Genomic DNA, 12,781 nt, shown 5'->3' on the forward strand with positions numbered 1-12,781 from the left:
CTCTTTCATTTTCAATTGTGTAAATAATTTTCTAAGTTTTTGTTGTTATTATCAAAATTACTAATACGAACAAATTGTTCTAATTAAGGCTTTTACCGTTCTCAATTATTTTATTATTCCAATATCATAGCATATCCTTGAATTTAAATTAAATTAAGTCATTTCCCTTTTAAATAAAATTTATTTATTCTATAGGTACATAATATAGAGTAAATAGAAAAAAAAAACCATAATATGTAAAAGGCATTACAAAATGAAGGTTAATAATTTAGAGGGTAAAATAGGTATTTGACCACCGAAAAATTTGAGAAATATTGAACATGAGAATATGAACTTTAACCGATTTTTATGAAAGGAAAATTCATGGATAGAACAATTCTCACCAAAACTAGCAGTAGTTTCAATCCATATTTAACAGAAAGTAGTTTCAATCCATATTTAACAGAAAAATTTGAGTGCTCAGAAGAATAATAGCCCACATAAAGACGATGAACATATATATATATATCTAACGTGTTAAAGCTGGCTTCCCAGTTACCTTCTTGTAAGTGTACCATTTCGCAATCCAGAGATAAACGAAAAAGTTGATGAAGCTGAGGATAGCCAATAGCCAGTAAAAGTAGTCAAGGTGCCCTCTGTTCAAGTTATCTGGAATCCATCCAAGCTTTCCGTTCCTTGTGGTTACATTGATCACAATCGTAACGATGAGACTACTTAGGTAATTACCTAATGCAGTAGTTGTAAGACAGAGGGCTGAACACAAACTTCTCAATGCATCAGGAGCTTGGTCATAGAAGAACTCTAGCTGACCGATGAATGTGAACACTTCCGCGCATCCAATCAAGAAATATTGAGGTACTTGCCAGAAGATAGACATAGGAATCGTCGTGAGGTCATAATAGTTGTTCCTTCTTACGTAGTCAAGCCGAATGACCTCTAGAACCCCAGCAGCAACCATGGCGAATATTGAAATAACTAGACCGATACCCATCCTCTGTAGCTGAGTGAATCCTCGTTCGTGGCCTGTGAATTTTCGTGCTAGGGGAATGATGACTAGGTCATAAATAGGCGCCCAGAAAATCACGCTGAGGGTGTCGAATATGGATAAACATGCGGATGGAATTGTGAAGTTGGGGCCAATATGTTGGTCCATTATGTTGCCTTGTAGAACAAACATTGTGCTCATCTGACTGTAGACACAGGAAAACACAATACCAGTAGCCCACACGGGGAGTAGACGAATGATCGACTTGACCTCTTCAACTTGAGTCACTGTGCAGAGCTTCCAGGGATTCACTGATCCATTGACTTTATCAGATCCAGTTTCTACAGCAGCTTTGTCAAAGAACCTAAGTTTCATTTTTCAATATACTGTAAATTAGTATACAATAGAGTTGCAACTATGGTGAATGAAACTGAGAATGTAAGGGCACATTTACCTGAACTCTTCTGAGTGCTCAAGCTTGCGACTTCCTTTGATGTTGGATTCGACATCAGAGGTCTCATAAAGAAGAGATTCGTCACGAGGAGGTTTGACATTACATTTTCTGATAGATGCTACAAATACCTGCAATATGCGAGTAAGGGGACTCCCTCCTGGGGGTTGGAGTCTATATAGACGAGTACCTGAAAAGAAAAATACTAATGCAATGGCCATAGCCACAGCTGGAACTCCAAAACCCCAGCCCCAGCCTACATTCATTTGTATCCAAACTAAAACAGACGAAGCGATAAGTGCACCAACGTTGATTGAGAGGTAAAACCAGTTAAAGAAAGAGCTTTTGCTTTTCTTTTCAGTTTCATCATTGTCATCAAATTGATCTGCCCCAAAGGAAGAGACACAAGGTTTTATCCCACCAGTTCCAAAGGCAATCAAGTAGATTGCAACAAAGAATGCTGTCTTCTGTGATCCTGTTGGGTGGCAACTTCCATTATCACAGGCTGGCTTTAGTCCACCTATTGAGGCAGACATTGTCAAGAATGCCATTCCCTACATAAATAAGATAAGTTCATCAATTCCTCTGCCAAAATCAGCCTACTCGCTAACAAAATCTGAATGACAAGAACGTGATATTTAGTATACTTACAATGATATAAAGGGTTGAGAAAGTTGCAATTGTCCAGTATCGCCCGAGATAGGCATCAGCCAAGAATGCTCCAAGCAATGGCGTGACATAACAGGTTCCTTGCCAATTTGTTACACTTCTTGACGACGCAGCATTACTTAGATTGAGCTTTTGTTGAATGTAGTTCACCAAATTAGTACTCATACCATAGTATGCCAATCGCTCACATCCTTCATCCCCTGTGGAATTCAACCTTACAATGTCAAGGCTATTGATTCTACTATAACTAAAAATGAATTATACACAACTACTTATATGGATAAACGAAAACCATACCGAGGATGAAAGGGCAGGCCTTCCACGTTCCAGTTTTCTTCTTATTAGCTGGCTTTTTATAGATGTCCACAGTCCCGTCCTTTGTGTAGTCGTCGTCATCTCTTTCCATTCTAGCTTCTATATCCATGGGCTCACCAGTGATGTAGAGCTTGTAATCTCTAGTTATCAAATCAATGTGACAGCCTAAGGCCAAACAAGAGATCGCCAAACAATCAAAAAATTTATTTTAGTAAATCTGTACAATTCTTGTCACAAATCTCCACACTTTTCTGCACATAAAATAAGTTACTAATACCTTTATTTATAATAGTACGAAACCTATATCAACTAGAAATATGAAAATCTATTCTTATATTAGTTCTGACTACAAATCCTATTTAGACATAGAATTAGCAATATCAAATCCTAAACAATTTAGGTTTCCTACTACAACTTTGAATTAGTTTTTCAATAAGGGTATTGCCTAGTGTACAAACTATTCCAAGATCATTACGTACGAGATGCATAAAGGATACCAATTGGCCAAAATGGATTGACATCTCTAGAATATAAGAAAACAAGGAATGCAAAGAACATGGCTAGGAATATATTGGTTCAATATGGTCTCAATTGTTTGTTCATGCAGGTAAACTACTCAGGAAACTGGAAAAGACCGATGCCCATAGCATAAAGAAATAGTGAATTTGATTGTTTTGGCACATTAGATGTTGGAGCTGAATTGAATTTTTAAACTATCAGGTCGTCTAAGAAAACACAAATCATTTACGTCCAACTACCAGTAGTTATCCATAAAAAGTGATAGTATTAACTTGAAAAATAAGGCAGATACCTGCTACAACATGTTAATATAGTGTTAAATATATATGTTAAATCCTTATTCAAGGTAGAAGCACTCAAAACTACGAATTGTTGTAATACAGAATAGAGACAGTTGCTATGGAGGGTCTAGAACAACATAACGCCAGAAAAACACGGGTGCATTAAGTATATATACCACTTTCAGGGTTTTGAAAAAGGCCGCATTCCTTGAGGTGTAATATAAGCAGCCTACCCTATCCCATAACAGTTAAGAAAAGAAGATGTATAGATATAATCATGGTTAAATTAAATACATAGAAGATGAGAGAAACACAAAGAAAACTAGTACATGCAAAGAAAACTACAACATGCACACTCTATATATGTCAATATCAGAAACAAAACAAAAAAAAGAGAAAAGAAGTATTACTACAATTATGACCATAGATATTTAGAAAAGATTAAAAGTACCTCAATGAAGAGAAAGAAGAAAAAGGAAGATTTTCCTTGTAGGTTTGAGGGAGGCGGCCGAGGAAATAAAGATGCAAATATCGCAGTTCCCGTTGGTGTAGAGTAGACTAGAGTAGAGGAAAGAGAGAATATTTATAAAAGGGTGGTACAGCTAAGTGTACGACTCAGAATCTGTGTTTGATACGTATTAGGAAAAAGAATAAAGAGTGAATATTTATCAACTAGTATAATACAGTTGGAGAATTTTTTTTAAATCTAATATTGTTCAAGATTTTAAGTCAGTAAAATGGCCAGAATCATTATCCCTTTACACTAGGGATACGATTTGATGTTATTGTTACCTATAAATTTGTCGTTTTGGGTCAAAAGTTGTGCACATGACACTAAAGTAACAAAAGGAAACGTGACTTAAAACAAGAGGTTAAATTATACCGAATTGCGTAAAAAAAAATATTTATATTGTCTGTATATTTAATTCAGATCTTATATTTTTTGTTAATTTGATATAAATATCTTGTGCTAATAATAATGCAAATAGAAAATAAATTTTCGTTTTCACTAACTATCATCCTTTGATTTTTCTCAAAAGATTATAGTATCAGTGAAAACAAGAGTGCGGAGAAATTCTAAGAAGCGTATCGTTCTAATGAAAAAGAAAAGAAATGGGCAATGCCAAGACTAACTAAATGCTAGTCCTTTTTATGAGTTTAATTTTAAAATCATTCAAACTTGAAGCTAAGATGCGACTCGAAAAATCTCTTTCTCCATCTTCAAAAAGAAAAAAAGAGAAGAAACTTTCTCCATTTTATAGCATTTCATAACCAGAAAAAATAGAGAATATGGATAGGGAAAATAAGGGAACTCAGTAAGCCTTGGTCACAAAGCGTAAGCCCATAGATATTTAATTTTTAATATTTTATAAATTAATAAAATAAATATATAAATTAAAAAAATTCTTTCATATTTAGAAAACTTAAGAAAATTATAAAATTAGTAGAAAAATGTATATATCTATTACAAGCATGCTAACATGTGCAAGAACCATATAATAAAATATTTTTTATTTACTTGAAAAAGTGAAAAACGTAAAGATGCATTATACCTATAACATGATTATAATGAAATAAAAATAATATTCTAGTTACTAATAATTCAAAGAACAATAGTGACAATAATATAAAATTATTATTTAAAAACAAACTATATATCAAATCACAAATACTTATTATAATACAAATAGTGAGAATAGAGTCTTTAAAACAATCAAATTAAGGAGTTAATTCCCGTTTAAATTGACTTGTTTTAAGTGTTTTTAAGCCAAAATAATTTTTAAGCTATTTTGTAATGTTTGGATAGAGTAAAAAAGTGCTTTTAAGCATTTATTTTTAAGTTAAAATGACAAAAACAAGCCAAAAGTTAGAATTCCTAACTTATGACTTAAAATCTATTTTGGCTTAAAAGTTACTTAAAATAAGCCCATCCAAACGGACTCTTAGTTAGTTGGATTGAAATGTAAATGCAAAGACTTAGGGGTGTCTTTGCAATACGTGAGTTAGCCTATATGTACATCAAATATTGTTAGTGGTGTACTAACTGAAATATCAGAAAAAGATCTTTCTTTCTTCTCTCTACTTTCCCTCTCTAGTTCATCTCTATTCTAGGAATCGTACATGAATGCATGTATGAAATTGATTCAATTGATCGGAAGATAGTACAAATTAACATGGTATCAGAGCAACAAAACCTGAATTTAAGCTGATTTTGACTCTTCATTTCGGAATTCAATTGAATTTGAAGCTTGCAGAGGTTCGACAATGGCCAAAGACGAAATCGGATAACTTCCTCACAACTATCCGCTATTCTTGAAGGACTCAGACACACTAGGAAATGCGTTAATAACTCTCAAACTCACAGGGCCAGCAAACTATGTTTTATGGAGTAGATCGAATAGAGTAGCTTTCTTGGTAAAGACAAGTGAGGGTTTGCGGATGAAATTGTGTCAAAACTTCATGTAGGGGACAATTTGTTGTGCAATGGGAAAGAAAACGTTACACTGGTCTCATGGCTGAATAGCACTGAGGCGGCAGAGATAGTACCGAGTATCACGTACGCCTCCGGCACGAAGAAAATATGTGATGAGTTTAAGGAAAAGTTTGACAAAGATGATCTAATTAGAATATATCAGCTATCAATGATATTGCAATCCTAAAAGAAAGTACAGAATCTATAACCTCATATTTCTGGAAATTAAAAGATTTGTGGACTGAAATAGACATTTTAGCACTGTTACCATTGTGTGACTAGAAAATCGTGATCACTTTGATCACTTACTGAGACAGAGGCTGCTACAGTTTCTAATGGTAATAAATGAGAGCTATAGTCATGTGATAAGTGCAATATTGCTAAAGAGGCATGTCCATACTGTAAATCAAGCCGATATAGTTGTGGTGCAGGAAGAGAGTTAAAGAGAGCTAGGAGTAGTGGAGATAAATAAAGATCCAATGGCCATTTTAGTAGGCAAAGGAGGTCATTTTTTGAAAGTAAAGAAACCAGGACTAAACTTTGAACATTGTGGGTATAAGGGACACTTGACGGAAAATTACAAAAAGATCATTGGTTATCCGGCAGACTTCAAGAGTATGAAGAATGGACAATTTGGTGTTAACAAATCTTATTTTAATAGTGCCAATGATGAAAGATATGGTGCGATAATAATCAGCCATAAGGGAATTATATGATAGAGGATCAGTATAAGTACCTAGTGAGCCTTTTGACAAAGTCATCAATTGGGAAAAAATCTAACAACATAGCTAGTTCATCAAACTTGGCAGGTACATTGTCATTGTTATCTAATGCATGCTTATATGATTAGATGTAGATTCAGGGGCATCACATCACATCACTTTTTGCTGGTAAATTTTAGAAATTTAAGGAGATTTAATAGAAAAAAATTATTGGGGTACAAATGCCTATAAGTGAAAAATCAAAAGTAGCACATATAGGAGATGCAACAATACTAGGGATACAAAAGATAAAAAATATTTTATGTATCCCCGATTTTAAGTTCAATCTGCTTTCACTATTCAAGTTGAGTAGAGAATTGTGTTGTTAAACATGCTTCCACCTTGACTTTTATTTCTTTTAGGGACTTTACAATGACAATGTACTAGGAATTGGTAGAGAAAATCAGGGACTAAACATAATCAAAGGTAAAGAATAAGTGGTTGTAGCAGGTTCATTTCAGAAAGAAGCAATAAGTGCTACTTTATGGAATCAAAGGCCGGAACATGCATCTATAACAACCTTACAATATTTACCAGAATTGAAGTAAAAAATGAGTCCTCGGGTGCAAAAGAATTGTGAGATCTGTCCACTAGCTAAGCAAAATAGACTAAATTTTTTTGTTAGTAGTCATAAGTTTGATTGATGTTTTCAACTTGTGCACATTGATGTGTGGGGACCATACAAAGTAGCTACTCGTGATAGGGAGCATTATTTTATTACACTAGTAGATGACTACAATAGATACACTTGGTTTTGTTTATTTTCAATCAAAATGTGAGGTAATACAAGTGTTAAAAGATTTTTTTTCTCAGGTAAGAAATCACGTTGGTGCTTCTATTGAAATAATGAGGTCTGATAATGGAACAGAATTTTTTAATATAAAATGTAATGACTTATTGTCTTCTTTGGGGATAATACATCAAAGTAGTTATCCCTACACTCCGTAGTAGAATAGAATGATAGAGGGATGTGCAGAAACATATTGGAGATGGCTAAAACCTTGAGATTTCAAAGCAATATACTTGTTATGTTTTGGGGAGAATATGTCAAGATAGAAATATATTTTATCAATAAGCTTCCTACAAAAGTATTAGATTGCAAGTCACCATATGAGAGGCTCTATGGCAAACCTCCCAAAGTAAATCATCTATGAGTATTTGTTATTGTATAAGCACACTTCCAAGAGGAGATAAATTTGCAGCAAGAGCTAAGAGGTCAGTGTTTATTGGGTATTCCGAGGTGTGAAAAGGGTATAAATGGTATGGATCTGGAATCTAATAGCTTCTTGGTTAGCATGGATGTAAGCTTTAGAGAAAAAGTATTTCCTTTTGAAGGCTTGCTTAGTGATCCACACAATTTGTTTCTTCCTGATGTAGTTGATATGACTAATACTGAGCATCCAACTAAGCAGGCTACAAATATTGGCTCTCAAGTAGTTGATCAGCTATCTGTAGTTGATCATGTAGTCAATTAGCTGTATGTAGTTGATCATCTGCTTGTAGTTGATCAGCTGCTTGTATCATTTGCAATCCCATAACAATGAAGCATGTGTTACTAGCAATCTTGTATAACGAGACATGCTTCTAGAAGAGGAAAACAATGACTTTGCAGTGGAGGAATTGGCTTTAGAAGGAGAAAGCTCAATAGAAACACCAGTTGGGAGTTGTACCAGTTGTTGATTGATGTCTCTGAGAATACTACAATTGGCATCAGAATCTGCAAGAACAGTTAAACCAACAATCTGGCTTAAAGATTATATAAGCACTTGCAGACCCAAAAGAACCAGTACTTATCTAGTCTCTAATTATGTTATTTATGCTCACTTATCTGCACACTACCACTATTATCTTTCTCATTTTCAGCCTACGTGGAACCTAAGTGTAAAGCCCCGGAAGATTTAAAGGTGATTATTTGATGGAATTTTGTTGGTTGGGTGTGAATGGTTGATCACACATGTGGTGTTAGGAGTATAAATTGTTAAAGAATAATGGTGGGATGAATTGTTGGTTAATGGTGATAGTTGGATGAACCAATACTATAGTTATGAGGTGTAAATATCTATACCTACAAGGTGTTTGATAATATGCCTAAATGGCTTAAGTTATGGAATCTATTACTAATATTGGCCCTATTGAATGTTGTATTGTAGATTGAAGTTACTTAAGTGTATTGGATCATTGTAGTATCATTAAGGGGCAAATTTCAGGTATATATGGCTAAAACCCCCTTTTATTAGAAATTGAGCTCCGTTGGCGTTTACGAAAGTGTGGTAAGATTTGAATTGGTTAATGTATTAATTGTTATTGCGCAATAATTGATTTGCAATTAACTACACATATATATGAAGGATGTGCCTCAATGTGAGTAATGTACCATTCTTGGTAATTAGAGAAGTATGAAGAATACAATTATGTGTTGAAATGCTTAGGCTATAAGCCAAGATAGAAACTGAGAATTATTCATGCTAGCTATGTGCTCACTTACCTGTACTGCAACTTGAATTGCTTTTGTATATGCCTATGATCACAGCCTGCAAGATGAATACTGAAAATGAAAAATGATGTGATAATGGTGGCCCTGAGTGCCAAGGAATTGATATGATATATATGAAATAAAGATTCAGATGTGATGACTAATGAGAAAGGAACAATACCTAGATAAGGCGGCCTAGCCGATCGGGTCGTAATCGGATATCATGCCGCACACATGGTGGTAATGTGCTGAGATATATGCCTCCCATTAGGCAACCTATCCGGTCGGAAAATGAATTCCGGATAAGGGAAATGAAATAGTGATTGAGATATATGCCTCCAATGAGGCAACCTAGCCGGTCGGGTCGTGATCGGTCCCCGCTCAAAATAGCGGTGGTATTGAGAACAGTGATGAAGATATGAAAGAAATGCCCCAAACTAAGTTTTGGAAATTATATGAAGGATTGTATGAATTGCATATTTGATTTACTCATGTGATTTACTTGTACTTGATTGATAGTTCTTTCTAGTAAAATGGTGTTTAGTTATATATACTAGTACGATTCCATGATACTAACGTCCCTTTTGTCAGGGGTGCTATATTCGTTTTTACATGAATGTAGGTGGCTCCATAGCGGATAGTGCCGATCGTGTGTAGTGGAGCATCCTTCATCTCAAGATCTTGGTTCGCCCCCTTTTCCTTCAAGGGGCTATATTGCATATCTTCTTATTTTGGACTTTCACTTTTGAGGTATAGCCGGGGTCTTGTTGCCGGCATTTCCATATTACTCTTCAGTTATATTTAGAGGCTCGCAGACAGGTTGTGGGTAGTGTCGGATAATTGAATTAAATTGGAAATATTGATGTTTGGCAATGTGGTATAAAACTTGTAATATCTTCAAAATTGTGAACGAAGTTGTTAATTAAATATTTTCAGAGTTTGAATAATGGAGTATATCTCCTCTTTATTCCAGGACGAGTTTGGGTAGAATGAAATCTAGTAGGCTTGCTCAGTCGGGTTCACTCGATTGAGTGCCGGTCGCGCCTCCCGAAGTTGGGGCATGACAAACTTGGTATCAGAGCCTAAGGTTTTAAAGTGTCCTAGGATGTCTCGGAGCCGTATCTAGTAGAGTCCTTCTTATCGGTGTGTTGTCGACCACATCTATAAGTTGGAGGCTACATGGACATTTAGGAATGTTACCCTTCTTCAATACTCCAGATCGTGCGATAAAGCTTGACAGTAAGATTATCTTCTAACTCGTGCATTGAGATTCAAGGTAAGTTTAAACGTTCTTTTGTCTATTTCAAGTAATGTTGTCATATGGAATGACCAATGGGCAAAGGCTTGAATATTAAGGAGATGGCACATGTATCATGCTGAACAAATTGTATGGATATATGAGATACGTACATAGTACCAGAAGCATACTTTATATGAGAAAAGTGTTAAAATTGATCACCCACCTCCAAAGAAATATTGAATTGATAAGTGATATGTAAGCTTGAATAGCACCTGTGGGTGGTGTGAGAAGTATGTAAATGATCCTAAGGTGTGAAAGAAAACTGGTTATATAAGCACGTAATATATGGGAGACATGACCAGGAGATTAATGATTAGAGTGCAAGTCTATCCTAGGAGACAAGAAGTTATGAAAGGAGAGTCAATTGAACCCACGATGAGAAGACCCCTGTACAACGAACTTTATAAAAATCCCGAAGTGTACGAACTGATATTACACTCCTAAAGGATATTGATATGAGGAAATGGAATCCCAAGCCCGTGTGGCTGAAGAAGAGCAGAGAACTTATGAGGTTAATACCATTATGACTTCAATCTCCCTAATAGTCGAACATATATGCGAGGGATAGAGAAATGAGACATATGTCCATAAAGTTGCTAAATTCAGGACTTGTGCTGAAATACGGGGCATTCGCCCTAAGTGGGGAGGAAGGGCCATAGTAAGGCCACTTAAATACAATGAAACAAGAGTAGGACCATGTAGCTATAATATTTGAGTATTTTGTTGAATACATGTGTAGTCTAGAAAAGTGGTAAGGGATAACGTGATTCTCTAAAAGGATATGCTAATGATAGACCACTAGTACCCCCTACCCCAAAAAAAGGGTGAAAGGTTAAGGAAGGTAAAAATTTTCATACAGGGCAATGTGAATGATAGGGTCAACGATCCTAGAAACTAAGAGTATGTTTGTAAAGGGATTTTATACTTGTTAGAGGGTCAGGAACAATGGAACCTAAGGAAGAACTATAAGTCAAATGTGGAAGGTTGCGAGTTTTTAGAATGGGTTAATCATAGATCTGTGATTTAACCAAAGTACCAAGGCGTTAAGAAAGGTGGAACGAGTGGGAGAAATAAATGTGATGCTATAATAATCAAAGAGGGTATTTGGGCTTGATGGAGAGCCTCTAAAGAATCTTACAAGCAAAGAAGTGTTAAGTGATACAGGATGAACATACTTTCCCACGGATATCCTAACAAGAGTTAAGAGGTGAGCAGGATGAAAAAAATTAAGAAAAAAGACCATGTAACATATGGAAGAGTGCGTGGCTATTCACTAGCTAGGAATAATGAGGCAAGAAGAAATGGGAAGAAAATCTATAAATTGAGATGTCCATGGTTATCACAAAATAGTTCATATCAGAATGGTGGACTCGCCTGGAGCACAAGTGTTAATAGAAGGTATAAAGGACTAACCGTAATGCTACCGACTTGGGTGACACTAAATGGTTACTAAAGGAGCTAGAGATAGTTCATGTCTACATATAATGGAAAGTGAAACTACTGGTGGTGAAGTTGTGGTATGATAAACTCATTAAACTAGGCACAATGATATTACAAGTTCACGGGAGGTAGACAAGTGTGTGGCAAAATAAAGCTATCAATTATGCACTATGAGCAAAATAGAATGGGAATGAATATTCCAGTTAGAAAGAAAAGATGGTACCAACATATTGTTCGGGCCAGTGGCGCTTTCTGAATTGAATATGTATGAAGGGTGTTGATATGCGCTTTGGGTGGTGTTGAACAATAAAGAGAGATCATGAAAATGTTCACAAGGGAAAGTGGAGTGGTTTCTTAAATCCTATAAGGCACACAAGGAGGAAAGAGGTTGACCAGGAAAGGTCTGAGCAAAATGTTACATTACATTCGATGCAATGTCGTGCATGCTGATGATATTAAGGTATGTGCGCAGGCTAGAAAATGTTATTCCTTTGACATAGAAGGTTCTATAAGAAAACTCATCTAGTAATGTCTTCTGTTGAGAATTTGGAATAGCAGTTGCAAGTACTCACATAAGATTGTAACTATATCAAGAAAATTATTGAAGAACTCAAATCCTAGGAGGTCATATGCAAGAGAAATGTGATATAGATGGTTCACTATTGATGGAATATGGCCAGGTGATCACTTATGCCTCTAGGCAACCCAAGAATCATGAAAAGAACTATCTGGCACATGATTTAGAACTTGTGGCGGTAGTGTTTGTATAAATATTTGGCAACATTATGTGTATGGGGTCCACGTTGATGTATTTATAAACCACAAAAGCCTTCAATATATTATTAAACAAAAGGAGTTGAATCTGAGACATAGAGGATGGCTCGGGTTACTCAAGGACTATGATATTGAGATTCTCTATCACCCGGGAAAGGCCAATGTTGTGGCGAATGCTCTTAGACGGAAATCTATGGGTAGTTAGCTCACTTGGAGATATATCAAAGGCCGTTGTCCAGGGAGGTTCACCAGTTGGCTAGTTTGGGAGTTCGTCTTGCGGCTCTAGTGAAGGGGGAGTAATTGTGCAGAATAAGGCTGAATCGTCGCTTGTAGCGGAGGT

The 12,781-nt window shown here is 35.7% G+C and overlaps 1 protein-coding gene across 1 annotated transcript; it reads right to left on the reverse strand.

The window, feature by feature from the left end:
- Positions 1 to 431: 431 nt before the first annotated feature.
- On the reverse strand, positions 432 to 3,806 carry LOC107779681 (protein NRT1/ PTR FAMILY 8.2-like). Its single transcript, XM_016600149.2, has 5 exons — positions 3,672 to 3,806; positions 2,403 to 2,585; positions 2,088 to 2,305; positions 1,440 to 1,990; positions 432 to 1,349 (listed from the first exon to the last, which is right to left on the reverse strand). Exons 2-5 carry the CDS (start codon positions 2,527 to 2,529, stop codon positions 509 to 511), a joined length of 1,737 nt encoding a protein of 578 aa, XP_016455635.2. The 5' UTR covers positions 2,530 to 2,585; positions 3,672 to 3,806; the 3' UTR covers positions 432 to 508.
- Between the last annotated feature and the right edge of the window lie 8,975 nt (positions 3,807 to 12,781).

Source organism: Nicotiana tabacum, chromosome 10, assembly GCF_000715075.1.
Source record: "Nicotiana tabacum cultivar K326 chromosome 10, ASM71507v2, whole genome shotgun sequence".
NCBI lineage: Eukaryota > Viridiplantae > Streptophyta > Magnoliopsida > Solanales > Solanaceae > Nicotiana > Nicotiana tabacum.

Bases quoted from the DNA above. Each gene is read 5' to 3' on its own strand.
- LOC107779681 (XM_016600149.2), bottom strand. From the start codon at position 2,529: ATGGATATAGAAGCTAGAATGGAAAGAGATGACGACGACTACACAAAG. The intron at 1,991-2,087 runs GTAAGTATACTA...TTATTTATGTAG, and splicing joins TCTCAACCCTTTATATCATT to GGAATGGCATTCTTGACAAT. The intron at 1,350-1,439 runs GTAAATGTGCCC...AATGAAACTTAG, and splicing joins GAGCACTCAGAAGAGTTCAG to GTTCTTTGACAAAGCTGCTG.